This window comes from Cnephaeus nilssonii, assembly GCF_951640355.1.
Source record: "Cnephaeus nilssonii genome assembly, chromosome: 1".
NCBI lineage: Eukaryota > Metazoa > Chordata > Mammalia > Chiroptera > Vespertilionidae > Cnephaeus > Cnephaeus nilssonii.
This window is the reverse complement of record NC_137072.1, coordinates 84,860,221-84,886,496: the sequence shown is the minus strand read 5'-3', so window position 1 is coordinate 84,886,496 and position 26,276 is coordinate 84,860,221. Positions and strand designations below refer to the sequence as shown.

At 39.0% G+C, this 26,276-nt stretch overlaps 1 protein-coding gene across 2 annotated transcripts in view; it reads right to left on the bottom strand.

The window, feature by feature from the left end:
• LOC307103251 (cyclic nucleotide-binding domain-containing protein 2-like) overlaps positions 1-23,493 on the bottom strand; it is a 75,878-nt gene extending 52,385 nt beyond the window's left edge. For both annotated transcript variants that reach the window (XM_079777422.1, XM_079777423.1), the window contains exons 1-5: positions 23,369-23,493; positions 19,781-19,892; positions 18,134-18,208; positions 6,328-6,416; positions 73-232 (exon numbers count right to left, since the gene is read on the bottom strand). In XM_079777422.1, coding sequence (XP_079633548.1) covers positions 73-232; positions 6,328-6,416; positions 18,134-18,208; positions 19,781-19,892; positions 23,369-23,490 — 558 coding nt within the window. In that variant the 5' untranslated portion in view covers positions 23,491-23,493. The remainder of the gene's footprint in view (positions 1-72; positions 233-6,327; positions 6,417-18,133; positions 18,209-19,780; positions 19,893-23,368) is intronic.
• Between the last annotated feature and the right edge of the window lie 2,783 nt (positions 23,494-26,276).

Here is a 26,276-nt window from a genome sequence, read left to right as displayed (position 1 = left end):
AGTACAATGACACATAACTTAAATTTTAAAAATAAAAATGGTAAGAGACTGGGAAGTTAAGACAATATTTACCCCGATGAAGTCACCTTCTTCAAACTCACTTAAAATCTCAGAGTTGGTATTTCTGTTCATGCTTGTATTACTTGACATGACCTTTAAATGTCCAGCAAGAATCAGGTAGCATTCAAGTGGTACATGTCCTTGTCTTAGAAGCATACTTCCAGCTTCAAATCTGGGGAGAAAGAATATTAAACACATTTCTTCTGCAAAATGGCAAGTTTGAAGTCATCGTTGGCAAACAAAATGCTGTCATCTTCACCTGTAAAGAATTTTTCTTTTTGTTAAGGAGCAATTATCTTCTTCTGGTATAGACCTTGAGGCAAGGGCTGGAGCCAGCCTGTCCACTGCCATGGCATCGGTGCCGAGAATGGCACTTGGCTCATAAACTACGCCCTCAATGAATATATGTTGAGTGGATTATGAAGAGGCAGAAGGAGGTGTTGCACAATCACAGAACAGAAGGTCTCCATACAAATGAATTCCTTAGATAAGCTCTGCTTTCACAAAACATAGGTATTTTTAAAACACTCCTGCTGAATTCATGATGTAAGGCAAGATTTTTGGTTTTCTGGGAGACAAATGTGGTATTGATTAGCATTCCTTTGATCAAGACTTTTAAAAAGTACATTAAGTCCTCACTTTTTTATTAATTTTACCATTTTATTTTCTTACATAAATATGACGTCTTCAAAAGGTTCTTGGAACTGTGGCAAAATGACTTAAAACAAAACCACCTTTACCATAGGCTAATTGATATAAACAAGAGTTGAGTTCCTATGGCATCGCATCACCATTATAACAAAAGGCATTGAACAAAACAACGTTATTTGAGGATGTGCTATATTATACTCAGGAAATGTTTTGTAAATCTGCTACTTTTCCCTATTTGTAGGTATTGAGCCAGAGGACAGGAGTTTGCCCACTCCAAGTTTATAGAAACAACCCATCCCTGGTAGTAATGCATAATAAACTTTAATGAACATAAAAAATCACCTCGGGGGGGAAAAAAATCACCTCGGGCATTTGATAAAAGATCAAGATTCCTTTATACCAGGGGTCCTCAAACTTTTTAAACAGGGGGCCAGTTCACTGTCCCTCAGACCGTTGGAGGGCCAGACTATAGTTTAAAAAAAACTATGAACAAATTCCTATGCACACTGCACATATCTTATTTTGAAGTAAAAAAACAAAACGGCAAAAACACCCGCATGTGGCCCGCGGGCCGTAGTTTGAGGACGCCTGATTTATACCCTGGAAAGTCTGGTTTGGTAGATCTGGGGTGGAGCCTAGGTATCTGTATTCTTAAAAGAATCTCTAGATTATTTTGATAAGAACCACACTTTGAGAAACATTGCATTTGAGACTAAGAACAAACATTATTTATTTTCTTTTTCCTACATGAGTAATTTTTGTGAAGACTAGAACGGGGCATGTTCCATGAAATATTGGGAAGTCTGGATAATTTTAGAGTTTCATTTAATTACTACCCAGGATTCTTTCTTCCTAGAAGAATAAAAGTTATAATATCTATATTCCAAATTAGGCAGGTGTCATTAAAGAGAATGTTAGTGAGAAAGATGACAGTGTAATGTATTAAAGATACTCCCATCCCTGTGTTATCAGTGTGGAGGCCTGAACTCCAGCACTTGACATGCTATGAATCAATTAAATGATCTTGAGAAAATCGCTTAGCTTCTACTTCCAATTCTTTATATACAAAATGGGAATAAATCTGTACCTACCCCATACTTCATAATAATGTCTTAGAAGAAAATATGAAATATATTTAAATTATTCAAAAGGAAGATTTTTATAAAGTATTAGGATTTTGCCCTGCTTTAAGAAGTTTGACAGTGTGAAGGAGAATTAGAAGCAGCACAGCTCCCCCCAAAATAACTATAAAGGTAATAAGTAAGTCTTCCACAGTTCCATGGAAGTTCTTGTAAGAGAAGACATGAAACTCTTGAGTCAGAGACTTATGAGTTGCAGCAAAAAGTATAACAGGAGTATCAGCATGGTTGCACCAGTCCCGAAGTCCCACGGGGCAATGATGGCCCAGGGGAGTCTGCCTATGCAGTGGGGTGAGTCACAAGGGAAGAACCAGAGCATAGGGCATCCACTGCCTTTACAATAAGCAGTAAGTGAGCTGTTTGTCTGGAAGGAGACCAGGTACAGGACAATGTGTTATTGTCTCAGGATTCCCAGTAGCATGAACAATCCTGAGGAGTGGGGGGGGGGGGGGGGTGCAGGGGGGGACGGGAGGGGGGAAGACCAGTCAAAGCCTTGAGATTTGGGCCCATTCAGCAAGATGTATATGAGCACAAAAGGCTCTTCACAGACTGTATCTCAGGATACTGGGCTTTTTAATGAAAATGAATAGAATTTTAAAATAAGGTTCTACGGTTACTTAAAGAATTGTAATTCCAGTTCCAAAGGACGAATATGCAAAAAGGAAATTTAACATTACTATCTTCACTGCCTTTGGGAAGAGAATCACAAAATTAAAATGTGGTGACTCCTGATTTTCCACTATTTATGTTAATAGATACTAACTTTTCAAAACCATTACTTTTACTCTGAAGAATTAAAACATTATTAAAAACTAGAAGCCCGGTGCACGAAATTCGTGCACGGCGGGGGGTTGTCCCTCAGCCCAGCCTGTACCCTCTCCAATCTGGGACTCCTGGAGGGATGTCCGACTGCCCGTGTAGGCCCAATCCTGGTGGGATCGGGCCTACACGGGCAGTCGGACATCCCTCTCACAATCCAGGACTGCTGGCTCCCAACTGCTTGCCTGCCTGCCTTCCTGATTGCCCCTAACTGCTTCTGCCTGCCAGCCTGATCACCCCCTAACCACTCCGCTGCCAGCCTGGTTGATGCTTAACTGCTCCCCTGCCAGCCTGTTTGCCCCCAACTTCCCTCCTCTGCCAGCCTGGTCACCCCTAACTGCCCTCTCCTGCAGGGTTGATCACCTCCAACTGCCCTCCCTTGCAAGCCTGGTCCCTCTCAACTGCCCTCCCTTGCAGGCCTGGTCCCTCACAACTGCCCTCCCTTGCAGGCCGGGTGCCTCCCAACTGCCCTCTCCTGCTGGCCATCTTGTAGTGGCCATCTTGTGTCCACATGGGGGCAGGATCTTTGACCACATGGGGGCAGCTATATTGTGTGTTGCAGTGATGATCAATCTGCATATTACTCTTTTATTAGATAGGATAGAGGCCTGGTGCACGGGTGGGGGCCAGCTGGTTTGCCCTGAAGGGCGTCCCGGATCAGGTGGGGTTCCCTTGGGGCATGGGGCGGCCTGAGCGAGGGGCCTGTGGTGGTTTGCAGGCCGGCCACGCCCCCTGGCAACCCAAGCGGAGGCCCTGGTATCTGGAATTTATTTTCCTTCTACAATTGAAACTTTGTAGCCTTAAGCGGGTGAGCCCGGCCAGGGTGTGCGGAAAGCTTTGCTTCCCCTGTTGCCGCCGGCAACCCTGGCCTGCTCTCTCAAGCTCCATTCTGCCGCCATTTGTTTGAATTTCTTTACCTTCTATAATTGAAACTTTGTAGCTTGAGTGGAGGCTTAGGCCTGCAACAGCTATGGAAAGCTTGGCTTGCTCTGTTACCTGGGAAACCTTGCTCTCTGTGGCTGTAGCCATCTTGGATGGGGTTAATTTGCATACTCGCCCTGATTGGCTGGTGGGCATGGCTTGGCTGGTGGGCGTGGCTTATGCAGCAGAGTGATGGTTAGTTTGCATATTACCATTTTATTAGAGAGGATTGCTGAAGTAACTGCTGCATCACAGAAATATCCTCAAGATAGTAGTTGGTTTCTATGAATTAAGAATAGGAGAATAGTCAATAGGAATACCAGGGCATCAGAGAATGGAGCCAATCATAAGGATGTGATGGAAAAGGGAAAGAGGGGAAGCATGGGGAATGGAGAACTTACAGAGGGAAGAGATGAATGACAGGCACTATAATGGGGAAAGAGTCTGGTATTCAAGACAGTCAGATTTAACGCATCACAGAAAGAGCAGGACGATTCCACATTCTGTTTTCTCTCCTCTATATTGTGAAAGTGGATGAGGGCCATCGTTCGCAGCCAGTTTTTCAAGTGCATCATTTGGCTGCCAGATGCCCATTATACTAATTGGATCACCAGCCTCCTCTATAACTCATTGACACAAGGATTCCAGGGCTACCCATTTCTTCTGAAGCATTAAAATTTAAGAATACCACCCATACAATAAACCATAAAATATTCACATGAGCCTGTACTCTAGTATTAAATTGCAGCTCCAGGACGGTTCTTCAATAGCCTATTTGAATGATGTGAAGGCATGCCAATGCTGAATAGGCTTCTCCTGCTTAAACATTTAATTTTATACTTCCGGAGCACTCAAAGCTCTTGCAAATATTTACAGTTTGATTAAAATCATTTTCCTTAAGAATTTTTTTCTTTTTAAGCCCATAGATACAACTGCTCCAACCTAACAAATGCAGAAATCAGAGTATTTTTGTTAAGAATAGAAAAAGATTTAATACCATGACATTCAGGCATAGCTATATATGTATATTGTATATTGAAATCTAAGAAGAGCCCATGAACATTATTAATTACTATAGATATATTGATTCATTTTTGTTTTTTATTCTTCATGTAAAAGGATAAATATGAATAAATAATACTATCATTCTTCAATGAGTGAACTGGTGTTTATGACAATAATTCTCCATTAAAACTTATAAATAACTAGTAGCCCTGCACACGAATCCATGTGCCAGTAGCTCGCTGCCGCCCTCCTGTAGCTCTCAGCCTGCTGCCCCGCCCTCCTGTAGCTCCCCCCCGCCACTCTCCCCTCATAGCTTGCTGCCCTGCCCCCTCCTGCTGCTCTCCACCACCCACTTGTAGCTCGCTGCCCCACCCTCCTGCTGATCCTGATCGTTACACTGTCAGTCATTACGTAACGACCATTTGCATATTACATCTTTATTATATAGGATAATGATTTTTAAAATGAGACTGCATGTTAATACTACATCAGTTAACTTTTTCCAAAAAAGAATTATATACATGATGAATCTTGTATTAAACATGGTTCAGACAACAGAATCCATTCTGATTGGTTTGAGAAAGAAAGGATTTACTACAGGTATTAGATAGCTTATAGAATCTTTGGAAAGGTTATTTAAATAGTTGCTAGGCCAAATTGCCAGGAAAACCTGGTGAAGATGCTAGGCAGACCCCAGAACCAAACAGTCAGGAAACTGGGCCACCATATCTGAACAAAAAAATCATGTGGTCTTTGCCAATACCTGTACCAGCAAAATGGGTGGCCCATGTCCAACCTCCCCCCACACCCCCCAACATATTAACATCACCTCAAATGGCATGAAGAGATATCTAAGTCATATGTCCATATACTAAAAGAAAGGGGAAGCAGGAAAAGGTAGGTTTTTTATATTGTTGTTTTGCTTTGTTTGTATTCTCATTAGGATGGTAGGGTTTACATTAAGGAACACTATAAAAATTTGCCCAAAATCTTTTGAATAAAGTTTATATTTTTATAGTGTTCCTTAATGTAAACCCTACCATCCTAATGAGAATACAAACAAAGCAAAACAACAGTATAAAAATGTCAACTTCAGACTCTTATAATAAAGTTTAGAGTATTTTACCTAATACACTTTGCATATTTTCCTCTTTCTAGATAAATAAGTGGACTGTTAGAGCAGTCCAATCACTTCTTTTTATTATTTTGGCATTTTGCTTATAATAAGTCTTGGTCTTCATCCTATTTTCAATTCTAGTTTCCTTCAGGTTGGTTTAAAATTCATGATTACACTACAGAGTTCAAAGCACTAACCCCAAACGTTTACATATATCTTCTGGTAAATATTCAATTTGTAACATGTGTTTTGTCTCTGAAGTTTGGTTAAATTTCATTCACCATCTGCCTAGGGCGCTGCTCTAACCACTGAGCTACCAGCCGGAGCATACTATCTGCCTTTCTCAGGGGACTGCCAAGACCCAAAGGAATATTTTTGTGTCACTCTTTAAAAAAAAATATTTTTTTTATTGATTTCAGAGAGGAAGGGAGAGGGAGATATAGAAACAATGATGAGAGAGAATCATTGATCGGCTGCCTCCTGCACGCCCCCTACTGGAGATCGAGCCCGCAACCAGGGCATGTGCCCTTAACCGGAATCAAACCAGGACCCTTCAGTCCGCAGGCGGATGCTCTATCCACTGAGCCAAAACCGACTAGGGGCTGTGTCACTTACTCTTGATAGATTGCAGTCTGGCAAAGTTGGAGCTGTACTTCCTTTGGCAAACTGTGAAATGCCCTATTCTTCTTTAGATATAGTTGAATCTTTAAAAGAAGAAGAAAAAAGAACAGCTTAGAAAAGGGCTAAAGGAAAATGATTATGTTGTTCTGTTATTAGTTCAGATCTGTTCAGCATTTCTGATAACCAAAACAAGAGTAAATTTTATGTGTTCTGCAAAGACTATCCATTTCTTATATGGTAGATGTTGATAATTAAAATATTCCATATATGGATTCGTGAGGATTTGGTATGGTTTTAATATAGCAAAAATTCTCCTTTGGAAGTGAAGGCAACGCTGACGCAATGAGATGGTCTTCTCCAGCATGTATGAAATCCCAGTGTTAGGACCCCGCCTCTGTGAAGAAGTTGGTAAGGAATCCTTTAGAACCTAGCTTGTCCAGCAAAACATGCAGTAAAAACCAAGGACCAGAAAAGTAAAATCTGATTGTATCCAGAAGTCCTTCATTGGAAGACATTAGAGGTAGGAAGTTCAAACATGCCTTTTTCTCTTTTTCAAAGTATTTGATTTTACTATGCATTAATATTGCATCTGCCTGGCATCTTTGAAAAAGAATTGTGATGTGGCTACTAAATCTTTAAAATGTTTGCATTTTTAAAGGGTCTGAAAACAAAGATATGCTCACAACCCCTACCTCATACCATGTACAAAGACTAACTCAAAATGGATCAATGATCTAAATATAAGACCTAAAAATGATTAAACCAGAAAACAAAGGAGTAAACCTTCACGGCCTTGGATTTGGTGATGGATTCTTAGATATGACGCCACAAGCACAAGCAGCAAAATAAAAAATAAATTGGACTTCACCAAATTTAAAACTTTTTGCACGGGAGGAGAGTATCAGGAAAGTGAAAAGACTAGTTATAGAATGGGAGAAAATATTTGCAAATCATATCTGACAAGGGTTTAATATCCAGAACACAAAAAGAACTCTTACAACTCAGAAACAAAAAGACAAGCCAATTAAAAAATGGGCAAAGGATTTGAATAAACATTTCTCCAAAGAAGACATACAAATGGCCAATAAGTACATGAAAAGATGCTTAACATCTTTAGTCACCTGGGAAATGCACATCAAAACCACAACGAGATACCACTCCACACCCTTGGGCACTGCTGGTGCAATTACTGTGGGAAAACAGTTTGGCAGGTACTCAAAAAGCTATAGAATTACCATACCAACCAGCAATCCCAATTCTAGGTACCCCTTCCCAGACTCCCAATTCTGCCGACCACTTCCTTTCTCTATAGTTTTGCCTTCCACAATATCATATAAATATAATCATATGGTACACTGCTTTTTGTTTCTCACTTAGCAAAATGCATTTAAGATTATCCTTGTCTTGTGTACACCAGCATTTTGTTCCTTTCTATGGCCCATTAGAATTTCATTGCATGGATATATCAATTTTGCTAGCCATTCACCTGTTGAAGAACATTTGTAACAATTATCTTTAAAAGTGCTTTTTCATTACTAAAATATTACAATGCCATCTAATTTCTAAATAAGTATAGTATTGTGTTAATGTTTTCTTTTAATTCTTTGAAATTTGGTGATTATAATATACAGACTTAATTTACTTTAATAGAAATGCTTGACTAACTAAAAGGACTCATTTTCTGAACTGCTAGATAAAAGTTTTCTGCAATAACTACTAAATTTAAAAACTTGAAATTTTAGAGAGCTTAAAACCTTAAGTTAGAGTGCCTGCATGTTATGAGCATGCTTTTTCAAAAAATGTTATGTCATTTTAACCATTTTTAAGTGTACGGTAGATTGGCATTAGTAACATTCACACTGTTATGCACCCATCACCACCACTTGTTTTCAAATCTTTTCCACCACCCCACATGTAAACTCTGTGACCAGTAAGTAATAATTCTCTCTACTCTCTTCCCCAAGTCCCTGGCAACCACTGTTCTACTCTCTGCCGCTGTGAATTTGGCTATTTTATATACCTAATATAAATGGAATCATGAAGTATTTGTCGTTATGTTATTGGTTTACTTAATTCAGCATAATGTCTTCAAAGTTCATCATATTGTTTTATGTATCAGAAATGTATTCCTTTATAAGCTGTTGTCTTTTGATTTTTTTTATCATAGTCATCCTAGCAGGTATAAGTTGATATTTTACTGTGGCTTTGATTTGCAGTTTCCTGATTATTAGTGACCTTAAGCATCCTTTCCTATATCTGTTGGCCATTCGTATGTCTTCTTTGGAAAAATGTCTACTCCGTTCCTTTCCCCATTTTTTAAATTAAATTATTTGGGTTTTACTATTTAGTTTGAGCAGTTTCTTATATATTTAGATATTCATTCTTATCAGATAAATGGTTTGCAAATAATTTCTCCCATTTCATAGGTTGTCTTTTTATTCATTTTTTATTTTTATTTGGGGGAAATTATTTTTGTATTTTATTATTTTTGAATTGATTTGAGAGAGAGAGGAAGAGAGAAAAAGAGAGAGAGAAACATCAATGGGTTGCTTCCTGCATGCACGCCAGCAGGACCAAACCCTCAACCTGTGCATGTGCCCTGACCAGGAATTGAACCTGCAACCCCTCTGTACACGTGATACTCAACCAACTGAGCCACAATGGCCAGGCCTGTCATTTTATTTTGATGATTGTTTCCTTTGCCATACAGAAACTTTTTAGTTTCATGTAATCCCATTTGTCTATTTTTGCTTTTGTTGCTTATGGTTTTAGTGTAATCTATGAAATAATAGCCAAGACCAATGTTGTTATGGAATACATCCCATTTACAATAGCATCAAAAAGAATAAAATACTTAGGAATAAACAACTGAGGAGGTGAAAGATCCGTACACTGAAAACTATAAAACATTGATGAGAGAATTTGAAAGAGATACAAACAAATTGGAAGACATCTCATGTCATGGACTAAAACACTTAATATTATTAAAATGTCTGTGCCACCCATAGCATTCTATAGATTCAATGCAATCTATCAAAATCCCAATGGCATTCTTTACAGAAATAGAAAAACAATTCTAAGATTTGTATGCAACCACAAGGGATCCAGAATAACCAAAACTACCTTGAGAAAAAAGAACAAAGCTGGAGGCAACACACTTTCTGAGTTCAAAATATATTGTAAAGTTACAGAAATAACAGTATGATATTGGAATAGAGACAGGCATGGGTCAGAATAGCGAGTCCAGAGATGAACCCACACATGTGTGATAAACTGATGTTCAACAGGAATACACAGTGGGGAAGGACAGTCTCTTCAACAAACAGTGTGGGGAAACTGGATATCCACATGCAAGAGAATGAAATTGGAGCCTTATCTTACACCACACACAAAAATCAATTCAAAATGGATTAAAAATTAAATGTAAGGCCTGAAGCTGTAAGGCTCCTAGAAGAAAAACATAGGGGGACTGTCTCATGACATTGGTCTTGCCAATAGTTTTATAGATAAATAACTTGGAAAAACAAAGTTTTGAAACTGTAAGGCTAAATGCAAAAGGCTAAAGATAGCCCTAACTGGTTTGGCTCAGTGGATAGAGTGTCGGCCTGTGAACTGAAGGGTCCCAGGTTCGATTCCCATCAAGGGCATGTACCTTGGTTGCAGGTACATCCCCAGTGAGGGGTGTGCAGGAGGCAGCTGACCAATGTTTCTCTCTCATTGATGTTTCTAACTCTCTATCCCTCTCCCTTCCTCTCTGTAAAAAATCAATAAAATATATTTTTTAAAAGGCTAAAGACAAAACAATGCACTTGAGTTAGTAACTATGTATCTCACAGGGGTCCAGGTTAACAATTCTGAAATTACTTCACATATATAACAAAAAGGTAAGTATACTGTAGATAATAATAGCCAGGTTTGTGTCTTGGGAGAAAGATGCTACAAACAAGCAAAGGGGTAATGCCGGGATAAACCCCATGGTATGGACTGGAGTTGGAGATGTCAGTATGACCTAATGTTTATTTTAATCTACATACAGATTGATATATGCAGAAATGAATGTAGATACATAGGTTAGTATACATAGAAACATTTGCTGGCTCTATGTGCTAAGAAGGCCTAGAAGCAATGACTCTCAAGTTGCAATAAGAACAATTAGAGGATAGCAACACAATCATAGTAGGAGACTTTAATACCCCACTATCACCACTGGACAAATCCTCTAAACAAAAAATCAGCAAAGAAACAGCAATCCTAAATGACTCACTAGACCAGATGGAATTAATTGACATCTTCAGAACATTTCACCCCAAAGCCACAGAATATACATTCTTCTCAAGTGCACATGGGTCATTTTCAAAGATAGACCATATGCTGGGTCACAGGCAAAGTCTCTTCAAATTCAAGAAGATAGAAATTATATCAAGCATCTTCTCAGATCACAGTGGCATAAAACTGGAAATCAACTACAATAAAAACAACCCAAAGAAATCAAACACATGGAGACTAAACAGCATGCTATTAAACAAGGACTGGGTCACCAGAGAGATCAAGGAAGAAATAAAAAACATCATGGCAACAAATGACAATGAAAACACAACAATCCAAAATCTATGGGACACAGCGAAAGCAGTCTTGAGAGGGAAGTTCATAGCTCTACAGGCCTATTGCAAAAAACAAGAAACAATGGTAATAAATTACTTAACCCTACAACTCAAAGAGCTAGAAAAAGAGCAGCAAGAAAAGCCCAGTGTAACCAGAAGGAAGGAAATAACAAAGATCAGAGCGGAGATAAATGACATAGAGACCAAAGAAACAATACATAAGATCAACAAAACCAAGAGCTGGTTCTTTGAAAGGATAAACAAGATTGATGGACCTCTAGCCAGGCTCACCAAGAAGCAAAGAGAGAGGACCCAAATAAACAAAATCAGAAATGAAAGAGGTGAAATAACAACAGACCCTGCTGAGATACAAAGGATTGTTACAAAATACTACGAACAACTCTATTCAAACAAACTGGACAACCTGGAGGAAATGGACATATTCCTAGAAAAATATAACCTTCCAAAAATCAATCAAGAAGAATCTAAACAGCTCAATAGACCAATAACTATGGACGAAATTGAAGCAGTCATCAAAAAGCTTCCGGCAAACAAAAGCCCGGGGCCTGATGGCTTCACAGGAGAGTTTTACCAAACATTCAAGGAAGAACTAAAACCTATCCTCCTCAGACTATTCCAAAAAATTCAAGTGGGAGGAACACTTCCAAGCTCCTTCTATGAAGCCAGCATCACCCTAATACCAAAACCAGATAAAGACAACACAATGAAAGAGAATTACAGACCAATATCCCTCATGAACATAGATGCCAAAATCCTCAACAAAATTCTAGCAAATCGGCTCCAGCAGTACATCAGAAAGATCATACACCATGACCAAGTAGGATTTATCCCAGGAATTCAAGGATGGTACAATATCCGCAAATCAATAAACGTGATACATCACATAAACAAATTGAAAGATAAAAATCACATAGTCATATCAATTGATGCAGAAAAAGCATTTGACAAAATCCAACACCCTTTCTTGATAAAAACTCTCAACAAGGTGGGAATAGATGGCTCATACCTCAACATAATAAAAGCTATATATGATAAACCCACAGCAAACATCATACTCAATGGACAAAAACTAAAAACATTTCCCCTAAGAACAGGAACAAGACAGGGATGCCCACTCTCACCACTCCTGTTTGACATAGTACTGGAAGTATTAGCCATTGCAATTAGACAAGAAGAAGAAATAAAAGGAATCCAAATTGGAAAAGAACAAGTAAAGCTGTCTTTATTTGCAGACGACATGATATTGTACATAAAAAATCCGAAAGACTCCGTCAAAAAACTAATAGACTTAATAAATGAATTCGGCAATGTAGCGGGATACAAAATTAACGCCAAGAAATCTATGGCCTTTCTATACACCAATAGTGAACTTACAGACAGAGAGACTAAAAAGGCAATCCCATTTACCATCGCACCAAAAAAATTAAGATACCTAGGAATAAACTTAACTAAGGAGGTAAAAGACCTATACACGGAAAACTACAGGACACTGAAAAAAGAGATAGAGGAAGACGTAAACAGATGGAAGAACATACCATGTTCATGGATTGGTAGAATCAACATCATTAAAATGTCCATACTACCCAAAGCAATCTATAGATTCAATGCACTCCCCATTAAAATACCAACGGCATATTTCACAGACCTTGAAAGAACTCTCCAAAAATTCATCTGGAATAAAAAAAGTCCCCGAATAGCCACAGCAATCCTGAGAAAGAAGAATAAAGTAGGAGGGATCTCAATACCAGATTTCAAGCTGTATTACAAAGCCACTGTTCTCAAAACAGCCTGGTACTGGCACAAGAACAGACATATAGATCAATGGAACAGAATAGAGAATCCAGATATTGACCCAAACCACTATGCTCAATTAATATTTGACAAAGGAGGCATGAACATACAATGGAATAAAGATAGTCTCTTCAATAAATGGTGTTGGGAAAATTGGACAGATACATGCAAAAAAATGAAGCTTGATCACCAACTTACGCCATACACAAAAATAAACTCAAAATGGATACAGGACTTAAACATAAGACGGGAAACCATAAAAATACTAGAGCAATCCACAGGCAGCAAAATGTCAGACATATGCCAAAAGAAATTCTTCACTGACACTGCCCCTAGGGCAATGGAAGCTAAAGAGAAAATTAACAAATGGGACTACATCAAAATAAAAAGCTTTTTCACAGCAAAAGAAACCATCAACAAAACAACAAGAAGGCCCACTGCATGGGAGAACATATTTGCAAATGGCATCACTGATAAAGGTTTAATCTCCAACATCTACAGGCAGCTTATACAACTTAATAAAAGGAAGATACATGATCCAATAAAAAAATGGGCAACAGACCTAAATAGAATCTTTTCAAAAGAAGACAGAAGGAAGGCCAAGAGACACATGAAAACATGCTCAACGTCACTAATTATCCGAGAGATGCAAATCAAAACAACAATGCGGTACCATCTCACACCTGTCAGAATGGCTATCATCAACAAATCAACAAACGACAAGTGTTGGCGAGGATGCGGAGAAAAAGGAACCCTCGTGCACTGCTGGTGGGATTGCAGACTGGTGCAGCCACTGTGGAGAACAGTATGGAGTTTCCTCAAAAAACTGAAAATGGAACTCCCATTTGACCCAGTAATCCCACTCCTGGGAATATATCCGAAGAAACTAGAAACACCAATTAGAAAGGATATATGCACCCCTATGTTCATAGCAGCACAATTCACCATAGCTAAGATTTGGAAACAGCCTAGGTGCCCGTCAGCAGATGACTGGATCAGAAAACTGTGGTACATCTACACAATGGAATACTATGCTGCCATAAAAATGAAGGAATTCTCATCATTTGCAGCAACCTGGGAGGAATTGGAGAACATTATGTTAAGTGAAATAAGTCAGTCAATGAAAGAAAAATACCACATGATCTCACTCATTTATGGATAATAAAGAACATTATAAACTTGAACAAAAAGATAGATACAGAGACAGTAAAGCATCAAACAGACTGTCAAATTACAAGGGGAAGGTTAGGGAGAGGTGGGGGAGATAAGAGATCAATCAAAGGACTTGTATGCATGCATATAAGCATAACCAATGGATGCAAAACTCTGGGGGGTGGGGGCATATATGGGAGTGGGGTGTGGGGAGGGCAATGGTAAGATATGTACACATATAATACCTTAATAAAAAAATTGGAAGAAAAAAAAAAGAACAATTAGAGGGCAGATTTTGATTTCTAAATCTCATTCTAATCTCATTCTGCAATAAAAGACTTCATGCTTCTCAAAGAAATGGCTGATTTTGGGGCAAGGTTATGGAAGAGACAAGATAAACCTGGAGCATCTTACAATGCCAGAAAGTTATTGCTAAAAAATAAATAAAAATGTGAGTTTGTCAAAAGAACACCTAGTCAACATTCCTGATGGCTAGAGCTGGAATAATTTGAGCAATATAGTGAACAATGATAGTAACTATTTATAACTCAAAGAATAAAATAAATACCTATAAGTCAATAAATATCCATTAGACCATCTATATATATAAAAACCTAAGCAACCGAATGACCTAACGACTGGTCAACTGGTCGACTGGTTACTATGGCATGCACTGACCACTAGGGGACAGACGCTCAATGCACAGGACTGGGCTCCCACCTGTCTGGATCGGGCCTGTGGGGATTAGGCTAAAACCGGCTATCTGACATCCCCCGAGGGGTCCCAGATTGCGAGAGGGTGCAGGCCAGGCCGAGGGACCCCACCGGTGCACGAATCCATGCACTGGGCCTCTAGTACTGATATAAATACACATGAATGAGTGAAAAGAGGCAATTCTTCTACAGAAGAATTATAAATATAGAGAAAATGAGGAAAATAGAACATCACCATTAGAGTATCAAAGTAATAACTGCTGCAAGATCCACTGACGAATGCTAAAATTAGTGAGTAAAACCTTAAAGAGAAACAGGGTATCCACATTGCCTCAAAGGATCTCCCATCAAATTTTTATTAATAACTGTGGTGGTTGTAACACACGTCTACAATCTCTTAAATACTCCTCCCTCCAGGAGATGGATCCTAAATCCTCTGGACTTGACTTAACTCCAGTGGGCTGGGCTTAGCAATTCACTTTCAAAGGACAGAGTACGGAAAGGGGAAAATGGTAAATTCAGAGTAGAGAAACTGGCAGGCACCACCTTAGCAAAGTAATAAGATATTGATATCACAAGCCCATAATCTAACCTCAGTCTAATCATGAGAAAAAAGACAAACCAAACTGAAGGACATCCTGCAAAACATCTAACCAGTACTCTTCAAAAGTGTCAAGGTAGCCCAGCCGGCATGGCTCAGTGGTTGAGCATCGACCTATGAACCAGGAGGTCACAGTTAGATTTCTGGTCAGGGCACATGCCCGGGTTACGAGCTCGATCCCCAATGTGGAGCTTTCAGGAGACAGCTGATCAATGATTCTCTCTCATCATTGATGCTTCTATCTCTCTCTCCCTCTCCCTTCCTCTCTGAAATCAATAAAAATATTTTTTAAAGTGTCAAAGTAATCAAAGACAAGGAAATCGGTGGAACTGTCCCAGATTGAAGACTAAGAACACATGACAATGAGAGCAGTGTGGTATCCTGGCTTAAATAATGAAATAGAAAAAAGACATCTAGTAGAAAAAGCAGGGTAATCTAAATAGTTTGTTGTTTATCCCTGGCCTGGTAGCTCAGTTGGTTGAAGCATCGTCCCGTACACTAAAAAAGTTCCTGGTTCAATTCAGTGTCAGGACACATACCTAGGTTGTAGGTTCGATCCCCCCAGGGTACATACGAGAGACAACTGATGGCTGTTTCTCTCTCACATCGATGTTTCTCTCTCTGTCTGCCTCTCCCTTCCTCTCTCTCTAAAATCAATAATCATATCCTCAGTGAGGATTAAAAATAAATTGATAGATAGATAGATAGATAGATAGATAGATAGATAGATAGATAGTTTATAGTTTAGTTAATAGTATTTGTTGAACCAATCTTAATTTCTTAGTTTTGATTATTATACCATGGCTATGTGAGATGTTAACATTAAGGAAAGCTGGGTAGAGAGCATGCAAGTCCTCTGTAAGTCTAAAATTCTCAAAATAAAGTTTTAAAAAATTAGCCTCAGCTAAACACAGAGGTTACACTCAGAAACTTAAAATAAATGGGTCTTAATCCCAGATGACTGAAGCCAAAAATAAAAATAAATCAGCAGTAAACAGTTATTACTATTCACCTATGCATTTCAAATGTCCAAGTTTCCCCAAACTAAAATCTCCCAGAAGTTTGGCTGAGGAAACTATCTGGTTGTTACTCAGCTGCAGACCTTGGGGTAGATTAAGGAGAATCAGCCCCAGTTCAATGTCTTTCTCCTCCCAGGCCCCTGCATCATGGATACAGGTTAGCACCAGTGAGAGGTTTACTGTTTGGGATGGCTGAGGTGAGATGAAGCAAATGGAAGTTGGTGGTAATTGGCTCTTTGCAGAAAGGTGAATAAAGCATAAAGAACATATGTTCAGCCTAGGGTTTTCTCTTTGCCTAAAATGCAGTTAGCATTGAAATACGCACCTACCTTTAGGGCAATGCAGAAAAGATCTCTAGATTACAGTAATTTTTACTCCCTGAACTGACAATTGTTCCTATCTGATTCAAAATAAAACTATCCATTCCTGTCAGCCTCTTTTTGACAACATGCAGAACAGGGATTTCCAGTCTGTCACCTCTAGATCTCCTTGAAGAAATAAAAGGGGGTCTGAGGGTGGGAAGGGATTTTTGAATTTTCAGTATTTTGAAAAGTGTAATGAGATAATTAATTTACCTGTAATAAAGTCACCCGGGATAACATATAACTTACTTGCTTCAGCTGGAATCATGTCAGCTCAGCATGAACAAAAGTGCTGATTGACAGTAAGATATATCTTTAATTTTAGAAAACAGGCAGATAAATTAACTATTAATAAATGATTTTTGTTATGAGATAAAGACCTTTCAAACATGGGGTTCATGGGGCAGCAATGGCTAGGAACCAGCATGCTTCTTACTATGTAAGATGCGATGCCCTCAGCTCTTGACTAAAAGCCACTCATCCAGCACTTCTTTGACCCTGGAAAACCTCTGGTATAAATTGAAAGTGCTTTGTAATTGAATGCCATTTGATTGCCTTATGTATACTCAAGAAAACTGTATACTTCAAAGTATGCATATGATTCATAATGCGTTGAATAAATATAGTATCTCTTTTTATACCCTCTGGAACACTGTTCTCTACTTAAAATAAGTTCTATGAAAAAGATAAGTTCACTTTAAATTTGCCCATACCATTTTTTCCGAAGTTGTGCATTCACTGTTGCGGACTGTCTGGACCCACACAAGGATTTCAGCTCACAGTCACAAGAACTTACATGGACATGACATTTAATGATATAGTGGATTCAAGATAGTGTCCCAAGTACAGAAAACATTGACTTTTAGAAATGTCTGATGCCAAAGATGATGACTACACTTGTAATACAACATTTTTTTTTTAGGATACTCTGAAATGCTTTATATTTTAAAATGTTTAAAAATCAATACCTCTTTTTACTTTGTAGCTGGTATACAAAACATTCTTTAGAGGCTAAAAAATAAGAAATGTACATTCAATTTACGTAAGCACATTAAAATTTTAACTGAAGCAGAGAAGGACTACCTAATCTCTTAAAGACAGAAGAAATTCATACCTACATAATGGGTTGCTGAAATTCATTCAAAGATTAGTAAATTAAAATTATGGAAAACATTTTCATAGGCTTAAATAAATTCATTTATATTCAAAATCAATTATCACAAATACGCACTTCAAACAAATATAACACAGTAGGGACTCGATGATTAACATTTCTTTAATCAATGTATGAGTAAATGAAAGAACAGCTTCACTAGACGTATGTATAAAAACATATAACTATTCCAACCATCTTTACTTAATCCCATTTTGTTTTTCTAAAACCCTAAAATTAAGCAAGGATTGGAAAGTAGAAAATAAAAAAAAATAATTTGGCATAATGTTTTTATAATGTTAACCTATATTTGCTTAATTCATAGAAGAAAAGCATAACTGAATACATTGGAATAATCATATACCAGAAAAAAATTTATTTATGTACCTGTCTGAGATTTTCTTGGCTTCTTTGATTAGGTTGAATGAACAACAATGTTTTCAGCTTTTCAAAATCTTTGCTCTGTAAAACAAAGTGTACTTACATTTAATGCATCCTACCTGTCCCCATGGACACAATTTCTCCTAAAAATTTGGACAGGATTTATAGCCTAGGGAACACTGAGTGTTATGTTTGTATAATATTGACTTTTAACTTTACAAATTAACTTTGTTGAAGTTACTTTAAGAAACAGATTTGCTTAAAACAATTGAAGCACCAAGTGTAGAATTCACCGGCCATGTTATTGATAGACATGTTTGATTATAACTAAGACAACAAGACCATTATAACAAATTGAGAGTATGCATGCTGAAAAGTTATTTCTTAAGTAAATGAGTATGAGTCACCTCATGAATGTAATTCAATCTCATGTCAATCCAAATGAATAGAGATCACATTCACCAGACTCAATGAACCTATCCAAGAGTGTCAGTATTTGTTTCTTTTTTTATCTAGGGAATTAAGTTTCAAAATAGTGTTACTGGTTGAGGGCTATGCTATGAGATGAAATACAACTCAGTTGAGTTTATCTCAATACAGTATCTTTCTTTAACTTTGTATTCCAGGTCTCAGGCTTTAACATAAAAAAAAGTATGACCTTGATATCAATTTACTTTTCACATCCCATACCTGATGATCGGAATCTAAATATAGACCCAAGATACTCCTAGATATATATTTACATATATATGTATATATATATATATATATATATATATATATATATATATATATATACATACATACATACACACATATATGCCCACATGTAGAAACATATAATTTTACAAAAATAAAATACACTATTCTGTTTTGTGACCTGCTGTTTTCCTTCAGTGATCTACTATTTACTTCCTTCCACTTGTACATCATCATTTTTAATAGGTGCATCATACTCCATCACATGATACTTCATAATATGTATTTAGCGAGCTACCCCTCAGCACCTAGTTCAGGTATCACTTCCTCCAAGAAGCCTTCACTGCCTCCCCAATTCTGGGTTCAGCTCTCCTCATATGTGCTTCAACCGCAGTCTACACCATCAGTACTGCACTCATGAAATGTTTAGTTGACTGTCTTCTTTCCTAGACTCTAAGCTATATATGAGGGCAGGGAACCAACTACATCTGACTTATTGTTGTAACCCTGTACCTACTACAGTCAGTGCTCAGCAGAGACAGCACCAAATAAATAATTGTTGAATATAACTTGTTTCCTTTCTTAAAATTATAAACAATAAGATAAATATTCTTGCACATGCAAATGTATGCATTTATCCAATCATTCTCATGGGGTAAATTTTTAAAACTGGAATCGCAGAGACCAAGTTATGCTCATCTTTAATTTTAATGCATATTGTCAAGTTGCCCTCCAAAATCCCTGTAGAAATTTACGTCCCCACCATCAATGAATTGATGAAACTGTCCATTTTCCCATATCCTTGAAACACTGAGTATAGTCACCCTTTTTAAAAACCTTTTCCCAACATATTATTATTTATTACTTTATAATTAAACATAATTTTAAAAGATATTACACATTTTGATGGTCTTAAAGCTAGATAGCTATTAAAATTCAAACAAAAATACTTACCAAGCTATATTTAGAATAATTGCTTATGCCGAATAATAGTTCATTAGCTGAATGATTCTTTATGCTCAAGTAAAATAGTGCCCATTCTTTTGCTCGACTCTTTTCAATGTACCTGAAGGAGAAATGATAAAAATATATAGAAATATAAAAGTATTTACTTGATAGAGAAAATGTGGGAAAAAATAAGATAATGTGGAGATGAATCAACTGGAGTAGAACATATACAGGTTAATATGCAAGTTAAGTATCCGGGGGAAAACTCTAAGGTATGGATTCAAAAAACAAGGTGAAATTTGCAACTTACTATGGATGTCATTATATTTTGCTCTGAAATATGAAGTTGCAAAATGTTTTGTCTTGATAGATTTGTTTTTCCCAAAGTCTATTATCGCTGTCCACAGGATTGCCTACTAGTACTACAAACTAAGTTTATAAAAATAACACTCAAATTCTTCCTCTTCTCCCTGCAGAACACTTAGTTAATTTTTGATCCAGGACATGATGCTCTGTCTAGACTTGTACTGTCCAATATGTACATGTAGCTAGTACAAATTGACGTGTGCTGTAAGTATAAAATACCCACTGGATTTCAAAGACTTAGTATGAAAACAGGATGTAAAATATATCATTAGTAATTTTTTATAGATTACTTGTTGAAATGATATTTTGGAGATACTGGGTTGAAAATATTAAAAATAATTTTACTGGTTTTTCCTCACCTCAACCTTTTTTAATGAGGCTACTAGGAGTTGATGAAGGGGATTTCCAGGCATGGAAGACAGTGTAGAAGCTGAGCAGGACCATAAATCAAAGATGAGAAAACTGTTTTAAATACCAGATTATCTAGAACAGTGGTTGGCAAACTGCAGCTCGCGAGCCACATGCAGCTCTTTGGCCCCTTGAGTTTTTAGCAAAGGCCAGCTTAGGAGTACCCTAATTAAGTTAATAACAATGTACCTACCTATATAGTTTAAGTTTTAAAAATTTGGCTCTCAAAAGAAATTTCAATCGTTGTACTGTTGATATTTGGTTCTGTTGACTAATGAGTTTGCCGACCACTGATCTAGAACGATGGTTCTCGCTGTGCTATCACTCTGTTGCTTTTGCCAGAACCTTCAAGAGTGCCTCAGAACATTCTAACCCTGTGTGATCTGGACTACAAGATAGCAAACTTGAGCTAAAGAGTATGTCTCCCATAGCCAGGAGTGACCAATAAGAAGACCAAGAGGAGAGTGAACTTGAAGGACAGAAATCAGCTGCCCCAGCTACTGGGAGATTCCCTTTCCCATGCCAGCCTTGGAGTTCTGGATGTTGGTGGTGAGTTTTGTTTGCATATTTTATTTTGGTTGTGCATTTCACTCCCTCAGTGTCTCCTTTCACCTGTAACAAAACTGCAGACTACCTCAATCCCAAGAGTTGCCTGAACCTCATCTGAATTTGCCACATGCTCTGGTATCTGTGCGTTGGATGTCAAAGCTGTCATCAGAGTCCAGCTTTGTATCCATCTCCTTTCCCATGAGCAGATGGCAGCCTGGTCCCAGTCACTTCAACCCCCTCTTGGTCTGACCCATGGAAATCCCCAAATGCCTTGAGCTCAGTCTCGTTCAACTACTGGGTAACTGACACTCAGGATCTCTAAAGTCTTTTTCAACCATATGTTACTGTAACAAAAAGCAGACCAGTTTTCCTATTGTGAGCTAGATTGCTTGGGGCTGGGATGGGAGGTATTCCAAAGGGGCTGAGGAAACTTTTGGGAGTGATGGGTATTTTCAGTATTTTGATTGTGATGATGGTTTATGGGTATATATCTATATCAACTTAGCAAAATATATACTTCTACTATGTCAGTTATACCTGAATAAAGCTGTGAAAAACAATACAGGCTTTCCTCATTTCATTGCTCTTCACTGTATTTCACTACACAGATGTTGCCTTTTTTCTTTTTTCTTTTAACAAGCTGAAGGTAAGACCCACCACTGGCTTTATTACAACACTTGCTTTATTGCAGTGGCCTGGAATCAAACTTTCAATAGCTCAGGGGGGTGTCTGTATTAACATGTATCCTTCTCACAATCAGTTTCACCAATCAAGAAACCAATGAACAAATACTTAGCACCCACTCTGGCTAACTCCCACCCTGGTAGGAACAGAGTTTTCTTGGCCAAACAGGACTTCGGGGAAGACATTCTGTCAAATCCCTGACATAAATAATGCAGTATTTTAGCAGCATCGCTTCCATATGTATTTCACTTTATTAACCAGAAGAAAAAGTCATCTGATATATGTTTGAAATCAGTCGGTTACTTGTCTTTCCATAGAAAGAAATGTCTCTCGTGAATAAAGAATAAAACTTGGAAAATTTCACAACCTAACATAGCAGAGTAGTTAACTTAGGTTGGGGTTCATAGAAGCAGAGCCTGAGATGAAGGTTCTTGTGCAATTTAAGGCTCTCAGGTGAGAACTGTAAGGAAGTAACGTGAGCAGGACAGGGAAAAGCAAGAAGCAAGGCAAAAATATGGGTCCAGTTGCAGTCCTCCCCTCTAAGGTAGGAAGGTACCCCCATATCAAGTCATCCTTTAGCCACAGACCACATCTGAGAGCCTTGGGGTGTAACCTCTGAGCATATTCTGGCAAGACACCTTCCATCAGTAAAGGCAATTCTTTGAGCTGTTGGCAGCCTATACTCATAGCAGCTATGAAATGGGACGGATGATAGCAGCCAGTTCATACGCGTGTCAAAACTGAATAGTGTATGAAAGCACCCAGAATAGCACTTTACATTAATGGCATATGCAATTAGAATCACACATAGCACATAGCAAATGCTCGATGAATACTTTAAATTTTATTTTCGTTGCTACTTTTGTGTCCTCCGAGGTGCCCATACCAGGTGCCTCATTGCCTAAGTGCCATCCCGACACAGCTGGACACCCAGGAGTGACATTTTTGCCCCAACATTACTTAAGGGTAATCCAAAGATTCCACATCTAGGTAACTGGCTAGACAGGTACACACATCCATTTTACATGGCATTTTCCTCTAGTTCACAATCAAGCAAAATCAAACTTTCCTGTTTTTCTCAACATCAGCTGTTATTAATTCTGTGGTAAACCCTCCGTAGATGGGTTCTTCATCTAGCTCACAATAGGAAAACCAAAACTAAAAATAAAACCCCTCTCTCACCTATGCTGTGTGACCCCAAGCATGAAACCAGAGTCTTCCTCAAGCAGCTGAGTTCCCAGACAGTTACAACCCACTTAAAATCAAAGTCGCAGGGGCCACCTCTCTGATTTTTGCATTCTCCAGAGGCAAATACGGAAAACTTGTCTCCTAGTTTTGTAAACCAAACTGACACCTATTCACAGCTGACTATCGACGGTGGGACGGGTCAGTGGCGACTATAGACCCGGTTCCCAGGAGCAGGCAGGCAGCGAACTTCCGGCCCTAGGGATGACAGCAGGCCTCGCTGCGGTCGCAGGTTCTCCGTGGGTCCTGCCCAAGGAGCTCGCCTGGTCCCGCTGCTGTTCGGAACCAGCACGCCGAGGGCAGTCCCCGCGGGAAGAGGCAGCCGTGGCCGGTGGCTGTTACCTTTTCATGTGCAAGGTCAGTCCGCACACGTGCGCCAGGACCGCGGCCACCCGCCTAAGCCTGTCCCTGGCCCCCGCCGGGGGCTGCGCGAAGGAGCCCTCGGGGCTTGGGACGTGGGCCATGAGCACCCGGAGTCTCCGGACTCGGGGTAGAGAGAAGCCGCGGACTCCACGCCCTCCAAGGAGGTGGCTGGAGGGCGGGGTCCGGGGAGGACGCGCCTCTGGCCCCGCCTCTTGGGCTGGACCCTTTGGGTGCCCCCGACCTGCACCGAGCAATGAACCCGAGCGGGGCGCAAGCTTGGCGTTGCAGCTGGAATGAAAAAAATGCATGCGTGGAGCTGTGGGAACTTGAATTTTTATATTGAAGTTAATGAAGTTATTTGTGGAGATAGATGTTAAATTTACATTCGTTCTTAAAATAACGAATAACCCTGGGATAGCCTCGGGTGCAAGCTTGAGAGTTGCTGCTATTTACGCGGGCGTTTCTTTCTAAAGACGAGTTTCTGCCTTGGACAGCTGTGCGCCCTGATTCTGGTCTCCAAGGCCTCCGCGCTGAGCGCGCAAACCCATCCAGAGCCAAGGAGGGAACAGTACCGCGGACCCCGCCCCAAAGTCCTTCAGCAATAAAGCAGGGCGCGTGCATCTGCGCCTCTGGGAGAAAACGGAAAGAAGGAGGGATAAAAGCCCCAAGAAAAACCTGGCTGCTGTGGCTCCGTGGTTGAGCGCTGACCTATGAACCAGGAGGTCACAGTTTGGTTCCCGGTGGGGTACATGCCCAGGTGCGGACTGGAGGGATGGCGTGCAGGAGGTGGCCCATCGATGATTCTGTCATCATCAATGTTTCTATCTTTCCCTCCCTCTCCTTTCCTCTCTGAAATCTATAACAGTATATATATTTTTAAAAGCCCTCAGTAGAGCTTTAGGGAAATGAGTGGTGAGAGCTAACAGCTCTACTTTGCTGCTAGAATAAACAAACAGTACTTACGGCTCAAAGAGCCCTGGAAGTTCTTATCCGAGACTGATTTATAAGTTATTGACGTTTTGGGGTGGGGAAACAATAGCCCTGTTCACTTTAAACTTCCTGGGAAACGAAGTTAAGTACACTTTAGTTATTTATAACTACTTACAATGTCATAAAGCAATGGCCACTCAATGAACTGGTCCTCTATAGTTTTCTCAGGTTCGTTCCATTAGGAACACTTAAAAATGGAATTATGCCAACCCGGCAGGCGTGACTCAGTCATGGTTAAGCATCACCTATGAACCAGGAGGTCAAGGTTGGATTCCCCGTCAAGGCACATGCCAGGTTGGGGCTGGATCCTCAGTGTGGGGTGTGCAGAAGGCAACTGATCAATGATGTCTTCTCATTATTGATGTTTCCATCTCTCTTTCCCTCTCCCTACCTCTCTGAAATATATATATATATTTAAATGGAATTATGCCAGAAATACATGGAATCTCGATGGCAATATGCACAGAAACTACAAATGCAGAAAGAAGTTGCCTTTATGTTTTCTTGGAGGGAGAAGATTAACAGTTTAAAGGTTTATGAAGAGTTAGGTTCTTTTGTAAGACCCTCACATGTGAAGAGTGCTAGGAGAGAAACAGTGAAGTGAAAAAAAATCTATAGTTCTCCTGTGTTTCTCCTTTACAACTCACACAAAACATTTCTTCACTTCTGGTCACCAAAGGAATGTATGGAGATCCCCCCCCCCCCCCGCCGCCCCCAGCAATTCTCTGCGACATCAGTTGGGTGTCCTACAATTTAACTCAATTCTGACCCTAACTACCTGAAGTATATCCAACTGGAAGCTCTCCGAACCCCCGCTATTGGGATTTTATGGAAGCTCCCTCACATAGGCATGGCCAGTTATTAACTCCATTTCCAGACCCTCCATGCTCTCTGGAGAATGGGGGGCATGCCTGAAAATGCCAAGCTTCTCATTATGGTTTGGCCTTTTCTGTGACCAGGAGCCATCTAGGACTCCACTCAGAGTCACCTCAATGGAACAGAAGGTGCTCCTTGTGCTCTTATCTCTTGGGAATTTATAAGGATGTTAGGAGTCCTGTGTCGGGAACCAAGGGCAGAGACCAGCATATATAGTTTTGTCTAACACACAGACTCTAGCTTATATCATATATGATGCATCTAACACACTAAATACTACATTGCCTTTATTAAGTGTTTTATTATTTCCTATAGTAAAGAATTAAATATTTATTTTGTACTTTTATGTTATGCCAGATTAGTCCCTGAATATGTTAGAAACAGAATGTTTTATCAGGCAAAATTATTTGAGTTTTCCCTCATGGTCTTACCCATGGAAATCCATAGATCAGTTAACTGATCTTTAACAAAGAAACAAACTTTTTCACCTACTTAATAATAGTAGTATAGATTGTTTAGAATGTCCAATGTTGTCAAGTGTATATGAAATACATAGTGCCTAAACGTGCTTTATATTTTATCCACTCTCAACAAGAAATGTGATTATTAGAAAGTGTGGGAATTGTGGTTATGCAAATATTTTGCATACAGATATTTTGCAAACATTCTAAGCTTTACAAGTGTTTAATGGTAGAAATTTCTTTTATACACTATAGACTTTATTAATTGATTTGCATTTCAATATTCTACAAGTCAATATTTTATATACACACATGCTATTGGTACCTTTAATGTGAAGTCAATCCAGGTTATTGTTTTCCCAAACATTAAAAGAACATGAAGATTGAAGTCACTAGTTTTCTTTCATGAAATAGCATGCAGTGTCCAAGAACACCGTAGTCATTTAGGATGTTAAAAGGGGCTTTCTGATTCCCAGTTTCCTCAACTATAAAAAGAGAGAATTAGATTATCTAAACTTCTTTCCAGTTCTATAATTTTATTATTTTTAATATTGTGTATT